We start from the raw sequence: 27,899 nt of genomic DNA, 5'->3' as shown, positions 1-27,899 counted from the left end.
ATTTTAACCAGCGACAGCAACAGTTGGAGCCAGCTATAAATAGGAAGCCTGCATGTTTTCAACACTGGTCTTTACTGATAAAACGAGGGATAAAGTTTCAGTACGAAATTCATTAGAACTCAACAAATCAGGGTGTTTTGCTGACAGGGAATCAGATCAAAAACAAAACTGGCTGTCGAAATCCAACCTTATTCCAGCGTGCATAGTATCAGAGAAAACATGTCGAGTTTGGTCTAGCATGTAGCCTGTGCTTCTGGCATTGTGGTGCTTTAAAATCTGCAGTTTATCCACATTATTTCCTTGTTTTTTCTGTCACTCTTCACTGCACTTTAATCATTAAACTAACCAACAGCCTTTAACTAAATCTTGTCAGCAGAAACATTTTAACCAGGAGCCCAGTTCGCTTCAGACTTGTTTAATGTTTTACTGTAATGTGAAAGCGAAGCCTGTTTCTCTTTAAGATAATCAGTGTAGATAAAGAAGGACAACACACGGGAGTTAGGAGTGTGTTTTTCAGAGTCGTGGGGCCCAGCGGTGGTAAGCTACCCTGCCACAGCGCCATGGGGAATTCCTGGCTATCCACTTGGTTAAATGATGGCAGGCAGGAAATGGAGCATGCTGGGTTGAAGAATGCACAGAGAAAGAGAGAGGGAGTTTTGAAAAATCTCTGCTGAATTAGCCTGCAATTGTCGTTACATTACAGCAACCATCTCTCAAATGAAAGATCCAAAAGTGAGCGAAAAACTTCAAGATCACTGACCAGGAACAGAAACTTTGGGGGTCCGCGTCTTTGGATTCCTTGTCGGCGAAATGATATCCAGCATATTATCCACAATGAGGAGAGGCGGGAGTACAATATTCCAGCAATCCAGGTTTAGATCCAAGTGTTTGTTTTATACTCCAGAGTGTGAACAAGAGTGAAAAGTTTCCCTTAGAAAGCAGAAGTTGGTGACTGTCAAGTCCTATAGTTTGTCTTAAACTGAGGGAGGAGTGTGTGCTCCCTCCCGCTCTACTCTGTTCTGTTCTGTCTGTCTGTCTGCTCCAGGGAAGTGTGTGTGTGTGTGTGTGTGTGTGTGTGTGTGTGTGTGTGTGTGTAGCTTGCTCATTTCCTGCCTGGATGTGCTTCTGGGCTCCAGGCGGGCAGGCTGCTCAGGAACACATGGCCAGCCACTGTTCTGCCAGGGGTTCCGCATTCCACACACACACAGCATGCACACACACACACACACCACCCCCCCACTAGCTCCCTCTGTGACCCTTTCCAAGCCCACCCTGCTCCCCCTGTGCACTCCAACACACATACACACCCCCAACTCTGTTATCAACTGGAACACACACACACACACACACACACACACACACACACACACACACACACACACACACACACACACACACACACACACACACACACACACACACACACACACACACACACACACACACACACACACCCCTGAGGTTATTGATAATTTGTTGGTGCTTTGTGTCGCTGCTGTTGTTGGATAAACTACATTAACATCACACCAGCTGCTTTAATCTGCCTGTGAAACGTCACTCGTCACTACGGTCAACTGTTTAAACTGTTGCATGAAGCTTTTATTTACTCAATTTCACTTTTGCCCATTTAACCCTTGTTTTTCTCATTGCTAACCAACATTTAGTGAGGATGTAAGGGACTAGCATCTTGGCTAAGGACATTTAAGTACGGTTTTCTTCGTATAGTACCATTTGAAGGCAGGCAAGGCAAGGCAAGTTTATTTGTATAGCACAATTCAGACACAAGGCAACTCAAAGTGCTTTACAGGTGCATACAATTACAGTAAAAGCATTTAAAAAAACATTAAAACAAAACATTAAAACAAGTTAAGAAATAAAAAACATTAAAACAAAACATTAAAACAAGTTAAGAAATAGGAAAGTATGCTAAAATAGAATAGGTTTCCTGCTGGATTTACCTCCCATTGTTCTACTTGTCACTCATTCCACTCATTGAACCCTGCTTAATCCTTGGTAACAGTATGTAATTGCCTGATCCGTTTTGCATTTCACCTTCTCTTTTTCTGCCGCCCTCTCTCTTGCTCGACCACAAATTGTCTAAAACAGAAAAGGCAGCAGGCAGTGAGACAGAAGACAATCTGACTCTGGTTGTTTGGACTAACCAATCGGTGGTCTGCAGTGTTTTAACTCAACCTTTTAGTGTCGGATGAGTGTGCTCGGCAGGAAACCGCAATAAACCGGACTGTTTGGTTGAAACGGCTTTTCTGCACTGTAGGTAACACACTTGATTGGTTTCTGCAAATATTTTGGTTATCGTTAATCGCAATCAACTAAGCAAAAATGTCATGCAATAGTAAACCTGATGTGTTTTTGAAGTGTTTGTTGGAAAAAAAACAGACATATGAAGATACCCATTTCTGACATGTTCTAATGATTAAATATATGAATCAAGAAAATAATCTTCACATTAATCAATAATAAAATAATCATTAAGTCTAACACAGAACCCATTTTTCACAAATACCACAAATCTTGGACATGATAAAAGTTATCCGATTACATTTGGTGCAGCAAGGACTCATTTTAATGTAACATGTTGACAAACCTGCTCTTATAAGAATCTAATCTGTGAGTAGTAGAAAATGTACCCTTCTTCTTTTATGATCCAAACCAAGTAATTGTTTTACTGAGTTTTTTTTTCTCTGGTAATGTTTTAAAGCTATTAACAGTGATTAAAACTGCAGGATACCAGGTGAAAACCCTAACTAATACAACAAGTGTGTGAATTTTGTCAAAGTGAAAAATAAACTGCATTCATAAAGATCCTTCCTGTAAAATGATTCATAATACTCATGATACTACATGATTATTACATCGATTGCGAAAGAATTCAGTCAACTGAAAACAAAAACCATTTTCCAGACATGTCATGACTTCTAGAAACCCTGCAGATATGAATGTATGCTGGTGTATGAGACCATACTTCAGCTATCATTCTGAATTCATGACCAGCACCCTTTAGGTCATAATTTAGACATTACTGAACAGACGGTACCTGCCCCCCTCCTTTCCGTTTCTGGCAAGTGTTGCCTCCGTTTCGGTCCAACAGCAACAACAGAGGGAAGGTAAATGTGGAGCTGAGGGGCGACCTCAAGCAATTTCTGTCACAGCTTTCCCTATTACAATCAATTCCTTTGTTTAAACAGGTGCAAGATGTCTGTTTAAAAAAGGTATTTCTATGCTGGTTTTGCATTCCAACGGGTCTGAGGAGGAGGAACTGATATCTTCTTGTGAGATCTTATTATCAGATCGCATCATGTTCCTGATTAATCTCCACCCAGACCTCAAAGCTCCTTCGTCACGAGATGACAAAGAATCTAGACTGCCAAGACATTCAGGTCCCACAAGAAGTCTTTAAATCCCCCATATCAGCGCACTTTCTTCCTGACATGTCTGCATTAAAGTCATAGAGCCACAGTGTGATATAAAAATGTGAACGGTGTGAAGGCATATAGTCTTTTCTTCAAGAGACATTTTTATGTTACAGATAAACACACAGACGGACAGAAACACACATTCACACTCCACATGACAAGGTGACAAGGTAGTGTAGCTTCATGTGTAATGTCAGACACATCCAACCTCCCGTCACTATATGACACCTTCTCCGTCTCACCCCATCATTATGCTGTTCTCTGGTTGCGTGTCTGAGTGTAAATGTGGGTGATTGCTACATACCAGCATCTTGCCAGGTACATGTGCTCCTTGACGAAGACTGACCCAGAGAGCAGGATGTACCAACAGGTAGCGATGCTGTCTGGGCTGAAACAGACAGAGAGAGAACATACTCGTATGAAACACTGCAGTCTGTACTTCATGACACCTCACAATGTAATAAATGTTAGAAAGCATCTACTGTAAAACTTCAGCGTTACCATTTCTGAACTTTTGTTACATTTCATATTTTAAATTAATCAACTAATTAACTTCTTCGTAGGTTGGTTGGATCTTTAAAATGTATTCAACTCCCCAGTTACTTTGGTGCTCTTTAAGTTGAGGACAAGTCCTGCCCAAGTTTAAACCCACCACAATGTCACCGATTGATTTATGGACTACAGTTTTTACGCCTCAAGTTTGGCATTGTTTATTTGGAGTGACCATATTTTGATGAGAGGGTGGAGCTGAGGAGGATATCCTGACTGGATCTGACTGAGAACCAGAGGACACGCCGTGTTGGCAACTTGTCAAACACAAGGAAGCCAAGCCCTAAAGCATACCCTGCTTTATCGTCTATTTTTACTCTAAATGTGACCATTATTTATCATCATGCTGTGTTGAAGAGGACTTGAACCAAGCAATTGGGACCATAAACTCATTCTGAAACTGTTTACGGTGCTATAAATCAACTAAGACTCAGGGTCAGTTTTTCATAAGCTTACATACAATCAGACTTCTTTTTGAAACCAGTGGAGTCGCCTCCTGCTGGTCATTAGAAAGAATGCAGGTTTGAGGCTTTTTAGTGCCTTTAGATTGAATCTTCACTTTACAATTTTGCACACATGTCGCTAAATAGTAGCAGAAACAACACATCATAGGATTACATTAATAATCAAATAACGTGCCATTAAGAGAGGCCTTTCTGGGTTGCTCTCAAAGTAGAGCTTACTGTACGTAGCATGTATTAAGTTTCCTGAAGTTAAAACTGATCAATCTTTGGGGGGGGGGGGGAGTTTCCATTACCTCAGCTGCATTTTAGGTGTCATCATAGCTATCTTTCATGAAAGGCTATACATACATTTATGGCTGAACTGGCTGCGAAAGATCAATTTGATACATTCTTGGGTGACATTTTTTTCCAAGGTTTTGAAAAATGTAGGAGCTCTGTAAAGAGAACCGAAGACCAAGATGTCTGAAAGGAAATATAAAGTGCACATCCGAGCTTTGAATCCCAAGTGCTGCATTTTGCATTACCATAAATGTATCCTTAGGATGTCAGCCACTATAGAGCCTTGACATTATGTGCATCACTGTAAGGTGAAGAGAATCCATTAAAGATAGGCAGTCATGCTAAAAGGACAGTCATTCACTGCAGCTGCAACATGAAATTATTTCTCTGGAGACAAACGCATCCAAAATATGAGCTATCTCACCGCACATGCCATGTCATGTGCAGATTTTTTCTTCCCCCCCCCAACAACCACTGTAATTCACTTCAAAATCAGCTGTGTGCTCAAGTCAGCAGCAAGCAGATACATAGTCATACATGAAGAAGTCAGTCAGAGGTGAACAGACAGTATGTGTGCTTTTAGTCATGAATAGAGACACTTGAAAGACAGCTCTTCCCACTTCTTAGCCCCACTCTTCAAATACTTCAGTACAGCACAGTAGCTTTCCTGTGTGATTTATGTAAACTAACAATTTCTAGATGCATTGAAATATGTGCACAGAGGTAATTCACTTTCACATCTGGCTGCACCCTTTTAAAAACATCATAAACTCGGGAGAATACAAAAGGTAATTTATCTACAAGATGGCAAGTCGACAGGTCGACAGGTAAGGACTGTCGCTACCTGATCTGATTGGCACACGTGCAAGTACATCTGCCATCCTGGACAACTAGGTACAGCAACACGACTAGCAGAGCTACAGTAAAAGCAGAACTTGGTTTACTTAGGTAATGATCATGATTACATTTGCTAATATTCTACGATAATAACTAACAAGGAAGATTAGAGATATTTGCAGAAGCTAATGTTTCATCTACGGATTTTTGCGATTTAAAGACACCTCTGGCACCGAGAAATCAATTAAGCATTTAACAGTTGTGAATTAATTTTAAAAAAGCTGACAAATAACAAGGTACATCATCCATTCTGCCATCTTTCTGATTGCCTTTGGTGATCTTTATCATTGAATGTTTTGCAGTGAATGCAGACTTAATATAATCATGTTTGAAAGAAGAATTATTATTTTCTTGTTGCACTGTTGGGGTTTAAGTGAGGCCCACATGATTAACTGCTATTATGGTTTCATTGATTGTTTTCATCTGATGTCTATAGTGTGTGTGTGTGTGTGTAACAGTTGACTAATTGGACATGACAGACGCTTTGTTCTGGGTTAAGGTACTCAAGACTAGGCTCTGGTAGAGAGGCAGGAGATAGAGTTTGTGTGTTTGTGTTTATGTGATTTCAAATTAAACCGCCGAGGGTCTAATGTGATCCTAGCGAGCATGACAATACATCAACAGCATGTGAAGCTTCTCTGTCATCCTCTCATCTGTCTCTGTCCTCCCTCTGTCTCTCACACTTCCTCTACATCGTCACCTCATCCCTCTTCTATCCTACTTCAAATTCCTCATTTCATTTTCTCGTTTCTCCTCCCTCTTGACATTGCTATCATTTTCTTCTCCTTTCTCTTGTTTTTTCCCCTCTCCACTCATGTTGCATTACATTACATCTTTCATTTGCCCGCCACTTCCTCTCTTCTTATCTCATCATCTAACTTCTCCTTCTAATCAGTCTTCCTCTTGACTAGCTTTCCTCCAAATCCACACTGCATATGATGCTAAAATTACTTTTTTTTTAACCATCTGACTCATCCATCTTATTCACACACCCTGACAGACAGACAGACAAACAGAAAGGATAGCAGACAAGCTATCACCATATCTGGAGTGGGCCTCAGGAAAAAATATCAAACGCAAAAACACCTCCTGCAGAAGACCTGGACTTTTACCGGCCAGTTTTGTCTGGAAGCAACACATAAAGTGGATGATTCAACAGCAGCCTTGATTCACAGTTTTCCTTGTAAGCTGATAAATGTGTGTGTGAGCTGTTGGTCAAAATGATCATAGGTAGATGTCAACCTGTGCAACAAAGGTTTTACTATATCAGCAAGTAAGCCTGCCAAGATAAATACTTTACCAACTTATTGCACATTACTTAATATACATATTGATCTGTAACATAACGTCGGTCATTCTTGACCTTGATATTGCCCATGTTTACGTGTGCAATCGTTATTAACAGAGCCCGAGAGTCCATTTTATTTATAACTTTAGTTGTGTGGTTTTATATTTTTTGTTTTATTTATCAATTAAGAGTTAATCGCTCTTTGAAGAGGAGTATTTGCATTATTACTCTATTATATTGTCATTACATCAGTGCAATAAAATGGTCTTAAAATGACAATGATATATTTTATTGCAATTATTTGTGTGACAATATAAAGTCCAACAAATCTAGGTATGGTGACAGGGCTAGCTACAGGTTTGATGATGCCAAATTTTGCCAGTTCCAGGCTATTTTTAAGAATAAATCAGTTGATATTATATATTTTTTCTTATCATCAACAAATTTGACTAAAAAAAGACCAAAACCAACAATGAACTGGTTCCACTAAAAAGCTGTATATAAGCATGCTTTATCATATTTGTCTGTGCCAGAGAGCTCTACAGATTAAAGACCATTTACAAAAGGGCTCTGGGTTCCTTACAGTAATAATAATATTTTTTATTTTAAAGATAGCTTTTAATGGTACTCTTTACATAAAATGTTAAAATGATCATAAAAAACGCAGTGAACATATACAGCACTCAACATTGATCAAATTCATTAGCATAAAGGTGGACACAAATGCACTATTAGTTAGTAATTCTAGCTAAAAACTACAGTTTTTAGCTGTTTTTTTCTTATTTTTCTTTAAATGAGTGGACATATTTGTGGCTAAATTATAAAGATTTTTCTCTTCAGTAGTTACAAATAGGCTTAGAGCAACAGGCAGGCTGGCAAAGTCAGATAGTGCTGAGAAATAGTGTTTTTTGGTCCTATTAGTAGGATTTGTTGACATTTACAAAAGTAAAAGAATATCGCCAGCCTGATCCTTCAACACAGTGTTTAAGACCAGGTTTAAGACAGTTTTGAGTATAACTGGGAACTATAAAATCAAAAGTGCAGTTTTTTATGAGTTACATTAGGGAAACATTCAGGATAAATACAATAAAATCCCCCTTTTGTGGCTACGATCTGGCTAGTCATCCAAATACAATTTCTCAGTTAATTTTATTAGTGCACTTATTTAAGTCAGCCATGCTGATGTGATGGTTTGCTTTAGTGCTGCTGCTTTGTGGCCAAAACTGACAGACTGTTGTTATTCTAGGCAGCTACAAGGTGTGAATATTCATTATTCTGTGATTGTGAAGCAGGACACTCTTATTAAAATATTGTGAAACTTGAACTTGGTAAATACTGGTAATAAAACCAACTCACATTTGAATAAAACACGCTTGCCTCAGCAGCTATTTAAATAAACAGAGAGAGTCAGTGCAGCAGAACAAGCAGAGTGCTTCCTGCACAGTGTGAGAACTTGTACTTACTAGAACAGGATGTGGTTAGCCTCATGTCTCTCATACCTGGCTGAGGTGCACATCGACCTGAGGGAGGGGGGAAAGATGTTAACGTTTTTTCTTTAAAAAACATTCATAAAACATTTCTTGCTCTCGAAATCCATCACACATCCAACCTAAACTCATTTCTGAGAAGGCATCAAGCTCTGCCGTTTCAGACACCATCATTACCGTCTGTCAGCTCAGAGTGTTAGAGCGACCTGCTACTGCTGCACAACCTACATTTCATTTTGTTTGGCCTCATGAGGCAGAATTTTGCTGCAATCTTTTGCCGATTGAACACAATTCTAACAGAACCAGGGTTTTTAAACACAAGTCAAGTGCATTCACAAGTAATGTAGATTGATAACTGGACAGAGGCTCGGTTAATTTTATCATGACAGCATGACAAACTGCTATAAAAAGGAACCATGACGTCAAAAAAACAAACAAAACAAAGTCACAATTAAGGAAGTTTATTCACTGATTTGGATGAAACCGGATTATATTTTATGGAGAAAGTAGTTTATGCTGTCCTCCCTGAACTCTGGACAAACAGCTTTACTTGTTGTTACCATCTGCTTACTATTGCTAACCAGCAGCCTCCCAATAAACACCTCTGGACCGGGGGGATTCGCATACGGAGGCCAGTTCCAGAACTGAGGTGATTTAAGGAGCTTCCTGATGGATTTATACTGCTAGCTTTGCTGCTACAGTGATCGCTAACTGGTGCTAAACTTAGCTGCCGTTAGCTTGTTAGCGGTCCTATTTGCTACTGCAGTGCCAGGGTGCCAGGAGCCAAACCCTGTAAGGTCATTAAACTGTCCTCCGGTCACCAGGAGCTGCTAGTCCGGCAGCTCCATGGTGGTGGCTGTAACACATTATTAGCACTACTGACTACTGTAAAAGTCCATAACTAGACGCCCGTTTAGCCACTTGCTGTTTCATGGGAACTTGTCTATACAGATGCGTATATCTGTGTCCCTTAACCCCTCCACTGTGGAATTATTTCTCGTAAATGGTTCAGATTGTAATCTCACACCATTGTTTGTTAGGAGGAGGGCTCAGTCACCCGCATATTAAAGTGAACAGCCTTGTTTCAACTGTCATTGTTGTCAACAGCTCAAGCGTCTAACTAGCAAAGAAAACATTCCAGACTTGAAGCAGAACATTTCAAACATGCCTGGTATGTAGATACAAATGTCTAAAGGCTCCTCAGCCTGAACGTCCTGCGAATGATAAAGCCGGAGTGGAAAACCAACGTGGGCCAAAAGGCATTTGCATTGAAAGTCTAAGCACTCTGTGGTCTTGAACTTGGTTGGGCAGGGTGTGCCACACATGAAAAGTCATTCACAAAGTTTTCCAGACGGCTACTCTGAAGTTACTTAGGTAAACGGATACTGTGATTGATGCCTGATTGAAGCAGTAAATACAAATTCTGGGAATATATATGACAAACAACTCACCTCAGCTGATGTTCCCTCAGGTGAGAGAGGACGTCCATATGGTAGAGGTTGCAGTAGATGGTGTGCAGGTCCTGCAGGACAGAAAGACAATAAAGAAAATATAAGTTAACATCAACCAACCATCCAAGAAGAAAATATGAAAGAGAGAAATTATCAATAACCAGTGATGCAATGTAACCAAATACAATTTACTCAAGTACTGTACTTCAGTACAATTTTGAGGTACTTTACATCAGTATATCCACTTTCTGCTACTTTATACTTCCACTCCACTCCATTTATTTGATAACTTTAGTTACGTTTACTGCAATAGACCATTTTTTTCAAGCAATGGTGGATCGTGGAGCCTCTCAATAGTTCTCAGAAGTTAGCTGCAAATATGAGCAGCCGAGCACTGTAAATCAATCAATCAATGAATCAAGTTTTAACTACAAACTGCCAAACGTCACACTTCTGTCTCTCTGTATTCATATATTTAAACTGCCTGCTTAGAACCATCTGAAGTCTCAGTGAATCACATGACAATCAGCATTTTGAGCTTCTGTTGTCGAGACTGTCTCTACTCAAGGGCTCTGGTAACTAGTTACTTTGTAGAGTCAGATTACTAGTAGTGTTAGTAGTCTATTACTTGTGACGCGCAACCAATCAGAGAGTGCTGAGGGCGGGACACTGAGTGAGACCACACACACACACTGCATCTGAGCCAAAGTATTGCATTTTCAAAATGATCTGTTTTTCAGCAAACAAATAAAAAAAAAGAAAAAAACACAGATACTGATACTCGGAAAAATGCTGAATATCGGCCTCGATAATCAGCCAGGCTAATAACCAGTCTATTCCTTGTTTCAAAAAGTACATTCACAGCCATTTGAAACAACAAATCCACACACAAGTTTGTAAAGTCTGCAGACTGTCGAGATTGTGTGTAGTATCTGAAAAGTAAAAGCTTTCAAAAGATTAGCTCATTGTTTAGAGTGTGTGAAACGTCTCAGCGGCGTGTAAATCACATCTAGTGCAGCACTTTGACAGAGGCCACTCAGACGATGCCAAACGCTGCCTATCAAATTGACACCCTCAAACCAGACAGGCAGGCATACCACTTATGTACGCACATGACAGCAGTGAGACAAGCACAGATATATCCACCCACGGCCTTAAAATAGTACTCTATCAGGGCCAGCTGTCAAAACATTAAGAGGCTGACAGAGTGTGTGTTTGTGTGTGCGTGTGTGTGTGAAGGCAACAGCTTCATATAAGCATCTGCAGGATCAAACAAACACAGTGGCTATTGAGGCCACAGGGCAACTAGTTTTAACAGGTGGACTGCATGGCTGACTGGTTATGTACACACACACACAGCACACAGATGGACACAGGGCAGTTTCATTACATAGAGGAACCCATTACTTGCTGCTCTATTTTTTAATCTGGTGCAACTGCTATGATACATTAAAAACAGTCTATAAAACATTTATATTCCATACACAAGAGTTTATAATAAATCATTAGGTCAAACTGTTTGACATTTGGGGAAATATGTTATTAGCTTTCTTGCCAGAGTTAGATGACAGGATTGGCACCACCCTCAAGGCTGTATGATAAATGTAAAACTACCATCAGCAGATGCTAACATAGCTTTGCACAAAGACTGGGGGGAAACAGCAAGCCTGGCTCTGTCCAAAGTGGAGCCCAACTTATAGATATACTATACTAAAGGAAAAGGATGCATAAGGCCGAAAATCTTCACTTGATAATTCAGACGATATTATCATATCTGTATTATTATTATTATATATTTTTTAAATATCACAGTTATGGTGAATATCGCGATATAGCAACACCCCTGACCCAAAATCAGCGACCAGTTTTCTGTAATTATGTAGCAGCCAGTGTCCCGTCCAGCATCATGCATTTATACATTTCCTGTAAAACTGAAATGGTCCTCTAAAAGTCAGCACTTAAACCAAATTAGCACATTTAAACAAAAAACCTGGAAGCTGCACTGTTTGTTGGAACTACTGGCAGCTAAAATATTTTCCCTAACAATAATCCCACTTTGGGATAAACCAAAGCACAGCTGCAGTTTAACGAGCACACACACACACACACACACGCAGCTACAATGCCCTAATCTGAAACTAATAACTCAGAATATCCCTCGCCGACAGACTCGTATTTGTAGTGCGAAGCCTTTGTTGGAACCACTTCCTCACTACTGGTTTTATTTACATAGTGCTTAAGCAGATTGAGGATTTGTTTGAAATTAGTGCCAAGCGTTTCATACAAATGCTGACAGCCAGACACAACTTTCATGTGTACTCTGAGGGAGTGTAACTTGAAATCATTTTAATGCCACGATAAGGTTGCTATATAAACTTTTGCCAAGACTCCACAAATCTGATCACGGACTGACGTAAGAATAAAAAACATGATCAAAAATCTTTCAAAAATGAAACACGGGAAGTACTACAGGATATTACAGAAGTATAACAGCCATGCTACAGAAGATACAGCACAGAGAGAGAATGCAGCATGTTTTTGTGAAAGCATACTGTAGTGTCTTGGTTTCTGTGTGTGTGTATGTGTGCGCATGACCGTGTGCGCATTGGTAAACTGAGTCAAGCAGCGGGAGCCGGCGGAAGCAGGGATGAACACTGGGGATTGGAGAGCCTTTAATGCAACGGACCAACACACCTCTGATGTGCTGTTGGCTCAGTCTGACACAGGAAGGAAGGTGGAGGGAGAAAGTACACATGAGGGGGAGACGGAGAGAGAAAGAAAGAAAGAAAGGAGGGAGGGAGGGAGAGGGCAGTCATACAAACACCTCATATCAGAGGAGTACCAGTTGGCCCAGTTGGTTTCATGAGTCTTATCCTATCACCAGTAATGTCAGAGAGAAAATGATCAGACTTATTGATCATGCAGGGTCCACCTTCTTCCACAACACACAAATCTGCCTGATCTTTTATATCATTCTGGTATAGGGGAAAAACGTTCAGGTTTGTTTGTATTTATGTAAACTAGAGTTGTCCCGATCCGATCACGTGATCGGAAATCGGGGCCGATCACGTGATTGCAGACTCGATCCGGACTCGGACGTTATGAGCCGATCAGGGATCGGATATATATATATATACATATATATATTGAAAGTCATTATTTTTATCAGTTTTTAATATATTGGCTATTGGTGATTAAACATAAATTCGAATAAAATTAGTATTTACTACCACCGCACCGCACCGAGTCAGACCTTGTCTGTGTGTGTCACATGACACACAGCCAGAGCCCTTTCTGCAAGAGACAGACAGCTCGCAGAAACACCGCATGCGCGCAGAGCACGCCTGTTTGTTTTGAAGCTGAAGCAGCCCTCTGCTATCATGTCTGTTGTGTGGAATTACTTCAGAGTGAACGAGGAGAACGATGCTATCGCAAACTGTAAGATTTGTCAAATGGGGATTTCGAGGGGTGGCAAGGACAAAGCTGCTTTTAACACCACTAACCTGATACGACACCTGAAAAATAAACACCCAGCGCAATACACACAGTTTACACAGGCAACCAAGCCGAAGGCTATCCAGCCCACAGTGGATGAAGCTTTCAAAAAGCACAATACTGGCCTTACTTTAGTCACTTTCATTTAAATTTGTTTTATTTGTTCATTTGTTTTATTTTATATTTTAATGCCTGACTGGCATTTTAAGTTAAGCTGCTATATTTGTACTAGACTATATTGAGTCTGTGATATACTAGACTATTGAGTCTGTGATTGCACTAAGTTCTAATGTTGCACTAGTAGTTGTTCTACTTCTAATGTGAAGAATATTTTTTTGTACTGACTTAAGAATGTTCAAGCTGCCTACCTCCTATGTGCTCAGTTTACAACAGTACACGTGTTAAAATATAATAAAAGGGACGTCCTGCACAATTTTCTTTTCTCTTCTTCATTTTTTATTGTTTTATAAAAGTATCGGATCGGGACTCGGTATCGGCAAGTCCTCAAAATCAAAGGACTCGGACTCGGACTCGGGGGCAAAAAAACCTGATCGGGACATCCCTAATGTAAACCAATCACAATCATAGTGGGCAGCGAAAAGGCCAATGCAGCAACAGTGCCACGCTAAAATAGTATCAGGGGTGAACACGTGGGGAGGCGAGTCCTGCTGTAAAAATGGCTAAATCTCTGCAAAAGAGCTGCTGGAACTATCATACAAGACCTACACTTGGTCTCTGGTTCCTCTAGTCGAAAGACAGGTTTAGTTCCTTCATAACTGATTAGCTGATTGAAAGAAGACTAATTGCCAATAATATTGATAATCGATTAATCGTTTCAATCATTTTTTATGCAAAATATTAAAACATTTGCTGGCTCCAGCAACTTAAATGTGAGGATTTGCTGCTTTTCTTTGTCGTTTATGATAGTAAATAAAGAGTCTTTGAGTGTTTGGACAGTTGGTTGGACAAAAGAAGCAATTTTTTAACTTTATCTTTATTTATTTTTACTTTACTCTATTCAGCAATGACAACTCTATTGGACTCCATGGAAGACCGTGATGAACTAAAACAGGAGACTATGCTTCTGAACATGGTTATAATGCAAGATGTTTTTACATTCATGCAATTCACACTTGGGTAGATATATCTGACAACTGTTAAGAGGAAGGAAAACACTTAGTTCCCTGTAAGACGAAAGCACAGCGAGCGCACTGAAACACAGACAACTGCCATTTAAATAAGAGTTTACCACTGAAGGACAAAGCTCGACCTGGCCAGCCGCATCGCAACGAGAGTTGTAACCTCCATTTACTGCTCCCGAGGCAAAGGCAGTGAGCGGAGAGCAGGCATGAAAAAGCCCGGTTCACTGTAGTTTGAAAGTAGAACTGTATTGACTTTAACTCACAGTTAACTGGGTTAGTGAGCACAACAAACTGCTGCAGTAAGCACTCCTGTCGTGTTGCTGAGCATGCATGTGTGCATGTACAGTAAAGTGTGTGTATGTCAGGACATAAAGGCCCGAGGCGACTAGATAGCGTGGGTGCTCAGATCAGGCGAGACAGCCCCCCCCCCCCAATACCCACCTCACCCCTCCTTACCAGTGTGTTACGGGGTTACATTGAATACTCTGCCTGATACAAAAAGACACAGCAGCACCAAGCACATTTTTTCCACCGGTGACACTGAGTATAATGTGTTCCCTGTGGCATGTTGGAGGCAACAACAGAGAAATGTCTCACATTACCATCTAAGACGCAGATCTACATGCTCAACTTCCTTAAAATAAAGAATTTGTTTTGAAGATGATGGAGGATGTTTGAGAATTTTAAGTAGCTAAGTGACTTTTTTCATTGACATATAACAGATGTCATGAACGATCACTGTAGTCAAGTGACAGTGGGGTTTAGTCATATCAGAAACGCAATGTACGTCTTGCCATTTTAAAATCTCCCCAAAACCAACCTCATAAATGCTAGGACTGAGCTACAAAATCAAATATCACAATATGTTTAACCAAATACCTCAATATCAATGTTGTAGGGATGACTATTGGTACTTTCACAAAATATTAACAAAATTAGATTTTTGATAAATAATCATAAGTAATGTGGATTTAATGACCAAGTTTGCAAAGAAAAGTATAAGATAAAATATACGGGTGGCAATTTTCTTGACCGATTCCGATTTTTTAAAAGTTTCAGATTTTGACCAATTACAAATAACTAATAAAAAGTAACACATTGAAAGGTATTTAAATGGCCTGTTACTGAAATGGGGAAGTGCATTTCAGCTACCTGTTATAAGCATTTACGCAGTGTTTATTGGATATCCAGGACCCGAATTGTGAAAGGTAAAAATGGGAGTCTTTCTGTAATGCCTTGCATTACACATGTGAGCGGAATAAAACATTTGAGATCCTTATCCTCTAGGCAAATGCACAATTCATAACGCTCGGCTACAATGTTTAACTTTGCCAAAAAGAAAACAGGTGTATCTCTAGTATTAGAACAAGTAGAACAGTTTGGTAAGTTCAGGAAATGACATCAATTTACTGTAACGCAGCCTTTAAAACCAGAAAAAGACAACACAACCAAAATCTAAGATGACATATAGTCTAATATCATGATAACTGTATAATTTCACTACATAGCCCAGCCTTAATCAAGTGTTTATTGGTCCGGTGTGGCACAGTGCATTCTGGTTGTTGTTGGTTTTCTACCTTTTGAGCAAAATGGAATATCACAGCCCTTTTTTTCTGTTTTTATCTCGTCATGTAGCACCAATTAAAAAAAATAGTTTGAGTCTTTCTACTGCATACACTGCCCACTTTTATGCAAGGGCTCTCTTCCCAGCTGTGGAATGCTTCTTTGAATGACACATTCTGCGAATACTACTACTACTGCTGCTACTACACACATCCACGAAGCCAACTGCCCCCGTTTCATGTATTGATTAGTGTAAAGCAGGTCATCAATAGGCCCAGACAGACAGATAGCAGGATGTCCGAAGAGGAGCGCTCTGCTTTGTCGTTTCCATCGGTGGTCTCCCAGGGAGAGCATGGTAATGTGATCACTGCACCGCCCACACCAATCTCTCTCTCTCTCTCTCTCTCACTGTGCCTTCAATACTTAAGTACATACACTGCTTGGACTTGAACAGAGGGTGTGGTGGCTGCGGTCTCGTTTTTGGTGGCCTACACAAGGGAAACGATCCCTATATTTTTTTATGTAGAAGTGTCAATCAGCGTATCTATTCTGCAGTGGTGCCTCCACTCCCAAACCACATGGAAAACCTAACCCCAATGTAGTAAAGTTTGACCAACACATAATCTGTTTTTTCTTGCGAAATATGCACAGGTTTCAAGTTTAGAAACTGTTTTCACAGACATTTTCCAACTGATTTGCAGCATTTCTCACCAGATTTGCTTTGTCTTAACATAAAAAAGGCACTAGTGGACACTAACTAAATCTAATATAAACCATCATACTCCAGATTTGACATACCAGAGAGTCAGTTTTCCTACACCTTCAGGATCTGAAAAATATATGTGAACATATAAATGGACACATACTTTAGATATAGGTCAACCATCAAAGCCATGTCCTTCATGACATTAGACTCAAGCCCACGTGCCGTTCATTGTTGTCTCATTGTCATCCCTCGGGACAGGACATGACGGTGGAGCAACCCTCCTCAGTGACTTCTGACCTTTGGCCTTTCCTCATGTGATGACCTGACGACCCCATCTGCGATTAAGATGTCACAACCTCAGGAGACATCCATTAACTCATCACCAGCTGAGGACCTGGCATTTTATTGACCCTGGAGATGGGCTTTATATCGATAAATCGTTAACGTGATATGTCGCTTTATATCGTCTTAGATTTTTTGATATCATTATATTGGGATATGGCATGTGTTGACTTCTCCTGGTTTTAAAAGGCTGCATTATAGTAAAGTGATGTCATTGTGCAGAGTTTACATGTTCTCCCCGTGCCTGCGTGGGTTCTCTCCAGGTACTGCAGCTTCCTCCCACAGTCCAAAGACATGCAAGCTAGGTTAGTCGGCCACTCTTAATTGCCCGTAGGTGTGAATGTGAGCGAGTGAACAGTTGTTTGTCTATATACGTCAGCCCTGTGATAAACTGGCAACTTGTCCAACTCTGTACCCCACAGCTCGCCCAGTGTCAGCTGGGATCGGCTCCAGCCCCTCCCCCAGGAGGAGGAAGAACCTCATTTTACACCTACAGATCTTTGATTGACGGGCTGAACCTACATTGTTTTATTTCCATCCCTTATGCAGAATGCAAAAAGAGGAGGTGTGCTAGGAACTACACAGTGCCAGACCCCTCCTGGCCATATAAAACCATATCGCCAAGCCCAAATTTAACCCCTTCTGATAAAGTCAAAATCAAACTAAGGACTCAAATTATTGCACTTATTTCATAAGAGGTTTCAAACCAAGTTGTAATTTGGGGTTCTTAAAGGCCTAAATAGCAGAATCCAGCATATATATTACTATAGATTTTGAAACATTTTACAGTGGTATTACTTTAGAGTGACACATGAGAGAGTTTGGAGAAAACTGCTTTCTGAAAGTTATTGAAAAAACAACTCTTTAAGGATGCAAGTTTTGCAGAAATATCTAAATAATCTATTCACATCTTCAGACGTGCTGGTGTCAAACTAACAGTAAGACAAATGGAGCTGATCACTGATGCTCTGAGCTTGCTGTGCCTGTCCTGGTGTGTGTGCTTCAGGTAGCCGCAGTGCTGCTGCTGCCACCTGCTGGCAGAAACATCACTCACATCATTTAAATAAGACTTGGTCCAACAGACGCTGCACATCAACTTTTAACTAACCTCAGTAGCAGCAGCAATCCAGACAGGAAGAGCACATTGAAAAACACAAAAAACAAATTTGTTTACTGCAGTGGAACAGTGATGTGAAACCAGTCTGCAGCGTTTGTCAGAGCTGTCATGTTACCCGACCGCAGATTTTTAATCTGTCTTAATCTGTCGAAGACAATTTTACTCACATTTCAGTTACAGTATATCTGTGTGTTTATTTTTTCTAACACCCCTAACCCTGACAGGATCCTGACATTTCTGACATGTGGCCTGCTAAAGTATGCCTGTTACTCATACATAAACAAGCTGTGGCAGCACAGAACCAGCACCAGTCGCACAAAAGCAAGTTGTTACAGTACAGAGGTTGTTGTTGTCCCACCCACGACATTGCTCCCTTTCCCATCAAGAGGCGGCCTACTAACACAGAATTCATGATATGTTGAGGCACTCCTACATGAGTATGGGGGAAAAAAACAGGCTGCTGTTGTGCAAAAGCCTTGAAATTCCAAGTCTGGAGGCTTTGATTTTTAATTTCTGACTGGAACTGGTTGGAGTTTGCGTGGTTCTTTATTTCACCGAGGCAAATAAAATCCTTCCAGAACCTTTTGTGGACTGAAAGCATGGTTCAGTCAGTTAAATTCAAGCATATAAAATGGACCCACACCATATCTGAGAGCCTTTATCTAAATTGTACAACAATCCATGAAATTGTCACTTTGTTTCTGTTTTTTTTTAAACCAGCTGTTTAAACCATTTAACCATTTAAACCATCTTTGATTGCATGATCAATAAAAGCTTAAAAAGCTAATTTCAACACAAGTATTGTTTTATTCCAAATAGTAAATTATTTTTTGGTTTACATGAGTGACTGCGTAGATGTAACACAACAAAATCAAGCATGTTTTAAAGATCACAATCAAATTTAAGCATATTCCCAACCTAGAAAACATAACAGTTAAAACTAAAAGGGCTCTCAGTAGACCACATATTGCTGCCCCTTTTAATTAAATCACGCCTAATCCGATATCAAATAAAAGATATCTAAATCTGCTAGATATGGAATTTTATTTGGTTCCACATCATATTATACTCATAGATACCAGCCACCTAAACACAAAGGGAATATTTCTCATCAAGATCCATTGCATTATTGCCTGAGAATTGAACGAAAATGTTGAAAAAAAAGAGAGGAAAATATCCTGAATCCGTCTTTTTTATCCGGATCCACACCAAAAGTTAATGGGGTCTATTCTGGGCTGAGACCTATACTCCATCGAAGTTTTATGGAAATCCTTTCAGTAGTCTTTGTGTGATCCTGCTGACAAGCCAACCAACCAACCAACCAACAAACAAACAAACAAACAAACAAACAAACCACGGGCGAAAATATAACCTCCTTGGCAGAGCTGATAAAGAGTTTTTTCAAACTTTCAAAGACATTGTGCGAACCCTGTGAAAGAAAAGCATGGATGTGAATTTGTGGTTGCTCTAATTTGCTGGTTTGAACTCACAAGCCATATATATATATATATAGTGGGTCACGACCTTGTGTTGGCAAGAAAAACATTCCAGACCTGTCGCAGAGTTAGAAATTCTTCCACTGAGTCTTTGTAAAAAGAAATACTTTTCAGGCAGAACCTGAATCCTTTGTAGCCTTTGTAGAGAGTTCAATCACCCCTCGGCCCACACCCGCATCCACCAGAATGTACAGTATGCCTGGCGAGTCTGTCACCGACACAGAGAGGATATTGTGGACAGATGATACAACAAGTCCATTCAAGCCGGCAGAACAAACAGCTTGGCTGACATCCTGCCTGCATAACCAGCCTTTAACATTTACATTACATAGACTACTGACTCCACCATCATCTGTGTCAACATTGTGCTGGGATATAGCATAATAGGGCTGAATGCAAGGGACAAAAACTGCTTTAGTGCACAGTGTATTCAGAACTAAGGCTGAACAATTAATCCAATTATGGACGTGCAATATCCACATCACAGGAGCTGCAATCTTTTGATAAAATCAAAATTTGTCACAACATACCATTAAAAATGAAGCACTGTGGTGCTACAGAGATGCTTCGGCCTACCAAACAATAAATCCAGATGTATGGAAAGCTTTTTGGTACAGACACCATCATTACACCCTCGTTAGATTATTCCGTAAAAATGAAATACAAAAAAATGTGACTCATATCCCAATAAATGTCAAAACAATAGCTAAGGATTTTTCTTTTTTTGGCTTTTAGCTTAGCCCTGCTAAGAATGCAGATATTTTAATACTTCAACAAGTCTTTAAGAGACCTCTTACGATTTGGTTTCCTCACATAGATGGAGACGCTCCGTTTCACTTCCAGTAATGGACACAGGGAAGTCAAATGTCGGATTGTCACAGGTGGCACGAGAATTCAGCACAAGTGCCCTCTACTGTACAATAAACCGAAGTGAGCCTGTGGGTCAGTGGAGTTAGAGAGAGATGGTGAAAGAGCTGAAGCAGCCATCTGTGCTGGTCATTTAAAGGAAAGTTGTGACAAGTAGTTGAAAGGCCTGTACTCAGCTGAATTTCAGAAAACGTGAGATGCCATGATGACACTACTGACAAAGAGTTAAAGCTGGATATTAATAGATATTGAGCAGCAATAACACTGCTGACGCTGCTGAAAAGTAGCAAGGTCACGTTTCTAAAAATAAAATTACGTGGTATCAGTTCCGTGCATTATTTTTATATACCACCACAGAGTTAGCTGTAATGGTGACTCCTTGTCACAGAAACCTCCTACTCATCACCAGGTTTTCTTCAATGAATCAATGATTTGATTTGATTTTGGACACCTTCTTCTTATCCTTCATTTTTTTCTTGTTACATCTAAATACAATGCACAGAATGCAATGTATAGGACTTCTAGCCATGCCTTATTTGCAGTTCTTGTCCCTAGCTAGGCTTTTGAGGAATAAAACACACAATGCAACACGTTAATACAGGCATACAAGACAGACAAGTAACCAATACAAACTGTGATTCTAACAACAACGACTGAAAACAACAATTAAGAACAATGATAGACAATAATAACAACTGGAAAAAGGAAGAAAAGGTTGAAACCATTGTAATTTCAATGTTTTGAGTAAGTGTGCTGATAAGAAATGTTTGTCAATCAAAGCATTAAATACGTTATCTGAACAGAAAAAAAAAAATTACCTCTTAGATGCAGTGTCATTGTCTCTTTGTTATGATTAAGATTATGTCTCCATGCAGGAAAAGTAAAAAAATCTAAAATTTTAAATCCTGACATTATGGTCGCCTGTGACAGTTGTGTAAGACTGGACTGTGCATTTCTTATGGCTGAACCAAAACATGTGCGTGCTGCATACGTTCTTAGCTACAGGCTACTTGTTGAGTCTTGGTGAGGATGGCTGAACGTGACCAAAGACATCATCTCTTTTTTATTTTATTAGTGGATTGTCACAAACACACTGATCTAAAAGTAGCAAGAAGTCACACAGTTAGAAAAAATAAATCATGTATAGATATCACAGCTATTAATGCATCGAGAAGCATCGACCACCGTTTCATAATCGAATTGTAGCCCACTGATTCAGCAACAAATCGTGAGATGCCTCGAGAGACACCCGTAATGTTTACTATATTATGGAGATATTATTATGACTAATGGCTCTTGTTTGTAAGCTATCAGAGAAAAGCTACACATTTATTCTTGATAAAACATCATGTTGGAATTAAAAACTACAGAGGCTGAGAAAAATGTACCCATGGTCATTACTCATGGCTGCACAATCTCCTTACCAGACGTTTAAAGGCTCAAAGCTTAACATCAAGCACGATATATCGTTAATATTCCTAAAGCCTTAATGGTTTAAACCCACAAGGTCAGCTATGATCCCCTGGTATCACAACTCCAGACAGGATCATTATCCATACAACACAGAAGCTCACTGTCAATCCCCTGCTCCACTGCGCAGTAGGCCTTATCGTTGCAGCATCAGTGTGAGGTTTCAAGTACACTTGCAGCACTTAAATCTTCTTAAATCCCCTCTTTTTGCTCACAGCTCAGCCTCTTCTCCACTCAACAAATGAATCATTTTCAGGAACAAACCCAGGTCGAGAGAGAAGAGAAGAGAGGGGCTTGAAACCAGCTCGCGCGAAAGGCTTCAAAAAGACCCTTTTTTTTTTTTTTCAAGCTTTTACCACAATGTGATCCTGCACAATTAAACACACATGAATCTGATCATTCAGCAAAACACGGAAAGACGCTCGCCAATGTGTGCTCAGCAAAAAAAACACTGAAAACAAATACAGTGCAAGTCCTGGATCCTGAGAGTTTCCGCGCTGAAAACTAAAAAGGAGTTGGGTTCATAAAAAGCCCTGTGACGACAGTCGTGGTGCTGGTGGTGGAGCGGGTTATGGAAACAGAGGGAAGGAGGGAGGGAGAGCAAGGGGAGGCGTCAGTCATGACCAGAAAGGAGAACTTGACTCTACTGACTCGGACATTTACAGTATATGTTTGTAAAAAACACCAGCAAAACATGTGGAGTTAAAGAAAATAACACAGCTAAGGAGAAGATGAATAGAGGGTGCACACACTTGATGAATCACTACTTCCTTCCTGGGAACAGAGCCAACAGCGCAGCATGGCAACTTTCTACCACTTTGCGCAGAAAAAGTTCAGAGTGTCACTTTGCGAGTGCTATACTATAATTTCTGACTTTGTATTGGGAGCGTATGCTCCTTCTTCACTCCTACTCGAAGAGAGGGTAAGGAGGGAGTCTGGCCCAGAAAGCACCGCACCAGCTGCCCTCTCCTAGCCAGCCAAACCAAACAGCCACACACATACGCACAAAAACACTGCCACACACAGAAAATGGAAAATCTGAGACTTTATGTAATGTTAGCTGCAGTTTCATGCTGAAATGAATGAAGTAGGCACAGGAAGTTTTGGTTTTTGTCTGCAGTCAGTGAAAAGTAGGAAGAATTAGCATTTTTTCCAGAATTATAAATGATGGAGTAATATAACATCCTTGAATTCTTGGACCTGTGGCGCTGATTTTTTTATGCAGGACCAAATATCTTCTAGATGTGATCGAACTATATTAATACTGCACAGGGTCAAAATGTGGTTGCAAGAAACTTTGGAGGTATGATTTTTTTGGAAAATGACTGATTCCTGTAAACAGTCTGCAAAAGTGATTTAAATACACACATGTTGCCAAGTGTCCTTTGGGGTTCTTGGATGTTAAGGACACATTTCAACCCAAACCAGTGAAAAATGAGCAGTTGGTGAAGCTTAGAATACAAAGATTAACGACAATGACCAAATTTAGCTGTGAGGGCCAAACTTTAAAAATCCATAACTAAAAAGTACAGCTGTAGGATTTTACAAAGTCCCTTGAATTTAATAGAAGTTTTAACATTAGGTTTTTTTTTCAAGAAAAATCATGACATGAACTGGGAAAAGTTCTGAATTCTGGGTGAGTTGGCATGGAATGACCCATCAGTTGCAACTCCAATATTAGCAATTTCTAAAGTTATAGTTTACAATGTATTTCCTTGATTGTTAACAGTAATATAACTATTAAACCTGCTTTTTTTTGTTTGTTTTTTGGCTTAAGGCTTCCTTGCAGGAGCTAAAAAGCAAATTTTAAATTCATTTCATTAATGAAAAATCAGTATTACTACTTGCAAAAAAATGCAGCCCATCATCAATATCAGCCTCACGATCGGCCTTTGACACACAGGGAAATTAGATTTTGTTATTTTTAGGGCTGCCTATTAACATCGAAAATATATATATTTTTTAAAATGCTACAAGATGTGCTTTGAAGTAATGTTTCATTTGACTAATTATACTCCACTTTTTGCCCGAAGTAGCGGTTGGGTTTCTCAGATTTCAAAAGACATCTCTTAAAACCCTTTAAAAATAATTTGTTGTGCACTCCCTCTCATTACCAACTCATTTTGCACTCACTCATTTATCACTTCCCTTCGCTTGACAGCAGTACAGTCTGCCCCTTTGTTACATGCTCTCATTTACTCCTCTGTTAACATTATTCCATAGTTAATCTCAATTATTCCAGCTGTAAGTTTAGAGAGCTCAACACTTAAAGCTACTGAGCTTTTCATCACCTGCGGTTTTAAGCTCATTTGTCTTTCATGCCTCTCGCCCGTTAGCCCTCACCATCTCTGCCGGACTCAGCAGTGGAGGATACAGCCGTCGGAGAGGTTTTCTGTCTGTTCACAGCAGCAGATGTTAGAGACTGAACTCTGTTACTGCAGCCAGACATATCTCAGCTGACATGCAAAGTTTGAGGGTGGGCTGCTAAGTTTAGGCAGGCACACGAGCAGAAATGTGCAAACACAAACATGAAGAAGCATGTAAATGAATACTGCAGCTCTGCTTCTCCACAAGAGTCATATTAAAGTAGCTGAAGCACGCACCCACTTGGCCTACGCATAGCTGTCGTCTACATGGCCTTGTAGCCACAGGCGGGCTGTCAGATAGCCAAGATACGGAACAGATAGCTGATCTCTTTCCCCAATCTGTTCAGACAGGCAGCTCTGCTCTGCTCTGCTTCTCACACTCTGGCTACAGCTCCATAAATCCAAAACAGAACTGAGCAGCGTATCTCTGTGCTTTCAAACTATATTAGAGTTTGCACAGGACACACTATGAGACCGCAAAAACAAAAATCAACAATTGTCTTACATGTGGGACCTGAAGAACTGAACATGTTTTTATTCGGGTTGGTCTCAGATGTTTTCTGAAGACCCCGGGGTCATGTAGGAACCAGGTGAACCCGGAGTGCATGGTTTCTCTGGTGAGAGCAGTACAAACATCAGCGAAATTTAACCACTACTGACACTAAAGAAATGGGACTCATGTGTATGCTTCGTTTTTCTTGGTTAGATGAAAAAAAAAAACAACAATCTCCCTTTAAAGGTTTCCCGTTAGGCCTAAAAGCCACTATTTACGTTGGGGGTGGGGGGCACTGACGAGGGATTTATTGCAGATTGTAAGCAGTTAAGCCATAGCCTAGAAACTGTATACTCGGGGCAGATGTTAATGGTGAAGCCTAATTTTCATACACAGGAAAAAGTAACACTGCACATACTGTAGAGAGATTCTGTACAAAGTCATAAAAACAAATATAAAAAGGCAACAAGTTAAGCCACTCTTATCTGAATCCAGCTGTTCTGGTTGCCCACCCAAAGACAAGCTAACCCTGTGCGTGGACACGTGCCAACCTTTGCATATAGTTTGAATTTGCATGGAAAATACTGTGGCCCGTCACGCTGAATCACAACATCAGAAGCCAGCACACCATGTTATCACCTAAGTTACTAGGGTTGTACCGATCCGATCACGTGACTCGGAAATCGGGGCCGATCACGCCACTGAAGACTCGATCGGGACTCGGACGTTACGACCCGATCAGAGATCGGTTTTATATATATTTATTTAGTCATTATTTGTATTAGATTGTTGATATATGGGCTATTGGTGATTCAAAATAAAAAAAATAAAATGAGTATTTACTACCACCGTTTACGACATGCGCATGCGCAGAAGACCAGCACGCCAGTTTGTTTTGAAGCGGAGTGGCGAGTTGTGGCGCACCATGTCTGCTGTGTGGAAGTATTTTAAAGTGAGTGACGAGAACGATGCAGTTGCAAACTGTCAGATATGTAAATTTGGGATATCGAGGGGTGGTAAGGACAAAGCTTCGTGTAATACCACAAACTTATTTGTGAATACCTGTTCTGACTTGAGAATCTTCAAGCTACCTCATAAGTGCTCAGTTTACACACTGCACTGCTTGAATATTGGCTCATTTGTTTTATTTTATATTGTATTTATTTTTATTCTAGCACTTTAAGTTAAGATGCTGTTTGTTTTAATATGAGACTATTGAGTCTAAGTTGCACTACGTTCTAATGTGAAGAGTATTTTTTCTGTTTTGACTGGAGAATGTTCAAGCACTGCTTGCATGCAAAATTGTGTATGTTACTTATTAAAATATAATAAAAAATAAGGGACACCTTGGATAGTTTTCTTCGATCTTTTTAATTTTTTAAATGTATTATAAGAGTATCGGATCGGGACTCGGTATCGGCAGATACTCAAAAATCAAAGGACTCAGACTCGTATCGGGGGCAAAAAACCCTGATCGGAGCATCCCTATAAGTTACGCAACCAAACCTCCAGTGACCTTTCTCTGATACACACATACACCAGACGCACACAAATCCCAGTCAGTGAATGGCTTCTTATCTCTGTAACTCACTGTAATTTCCAGTTAACAGTGGACTGGCTGGGCGGAAGACTATTTGACTGGGCTCACTAACTGCAGATTAGGCAGCAGAGGCTGGCAAAAAAAACATTTCTCTCACTCACTCAACTCTTGGTGCTTGAAACGTTCTTAGCACTTGGACAAATATAGTTCCTGCCTTGAAAACCAATAAGAAAGGTTAATGTGGTCCAGGCCACCAATGACAGCTGATGACATACGAGGGTCTTGAAGGGTTTTCCCATCTCATAGTGGGAGATTTCAACCACTACCCCTTGTAACTATCTCCTGGAGGGGCATGGGTGCACTCTTAAGAGGGGTAGAGGTAAAAAAAAAAAAGAAAAAAAAGAAAATGAAAATGTGATTGGTCTAAATCTAACCATGGTGCAACCAGCATCAGAACAAGACTGAAAAGAATTTGCCACAGAAAAAAAACACTGAAGTACAAAAGCACATTAACGCATGAATCATGCATAGTCATCACAATGTTTGTTAATGGCAAATACAGGAAGTGATCACTGACATCACTAAAACCTAACCTCACTTTAACCGTCTCAAAGGAAGCGTCTGTGGAAGATGTTTCCATATGGAAAGAGATCAATCCATCCGTTCCTCCTACATGCCTACTTAACTGCTCACAGTTGCTGAGTCAACCGGCCTCCACTCATGAAGCGTAACCCCGCTCATCCTCCTCCTAAACACAATGTCAATCAGACCATCGAGGCTGATCTGACTCCGACAGTCACTTCCCAGGTCACGACTTTGGTTCTGGTTGTCTTGGCATCAGGGGAATTCACTATGGAGGTGCATTAATTGTTTAAGAGCTTAAACGAAGTAATACCTGCCTTTGAGTGCTTCTAAAACTTGTGTTGTAGGGAAAGGATGATGTGTAGCCCAGTTTTTTCCCCTAGCGCCCAGTGGATGCACATTTGCAAACACTGGGCTTACATAAATGTGTCCGTTATGGTTCGAACTGTGCAACTGTGTGATAAGAATGGAACGAGCGGCTGGGATTCGATAGAAGTGTGTGATAAATGTTGACTGTGTCAAAGGGTAGGCCCATACAGTGCAGATAAGAGCAGCATGTACAGTCGTTAAACCTGAAGGACAAAACCTCAGCCAAGAACATCATATCACTTCACTATCACTACCACAAAACAAAATGCTTACTCTATATATGTGATAATTTATTAAATATTAAACTTTCATCTAGCGTTCCTTGCCACATTATTTGTAGGTACCCTTTATAGTAGCTGTTCTGTGATTGTTGATTTGTGATTTGTCAAATTTTAGTATTTGCAATGACAGCCAGCCATCATATTAGTTATCAGAGGCTTATGTGTTGCTAAAACAACATCCTGAGCAACTGTTAATTTATTGTTGGCTGTTATACATTGTA

At 40.2% G+C, this 27,899-nt stretch overlaps 1 protein-coding gene across 1 annotated transcript in view; it reads right to left on the bottom strand.

The window, feature by feature from the left end:
* Positions 1-27,899, bottom strand: part of LOC141007396 (rap guanine nucleotide exchange factor 6-like) — a 163,275-nt gene that overhangs the window by 116,894 nt on the left and 18,482 nt on the right. Inside the window, exons 2-4 of the mRNA XM_073479755.1 lie at positions 9,850-9,920; positions 8,375-8,431; positions 3,739-3,822 (exon numbers count right to left, since the gene is read on the bottom strand). Of these exons, the coding sequence (XP_073335856.1) occupies positions 3,739-3,822; positions 8,375-8,431; positions 9,850-9,920 (212 nt within the window). The remainder of the gene's footprint in view (positions 1-3,738; positions 3,823-8,374; positions 8,432-9,849; positions 9,921-27,899) is intronic.

The sequence above is a fragment of the Pagrus major genome, chromosome 13, assembly GCF_040436345.1.
Source record: "Pagrus major chromosome 13, Pma_NU_1.0".
Classification (NCBI taxonomy): Eukaryota; Metazoa; Chordata; class Actinopteri; order Spariformes; family Sparidae; genus Pagrus; species Pagrus major.
Note: the sequence above shows the minus strand (reverse complement) of the source record. Positions and strands in the feature narration are given on the sequence as shown.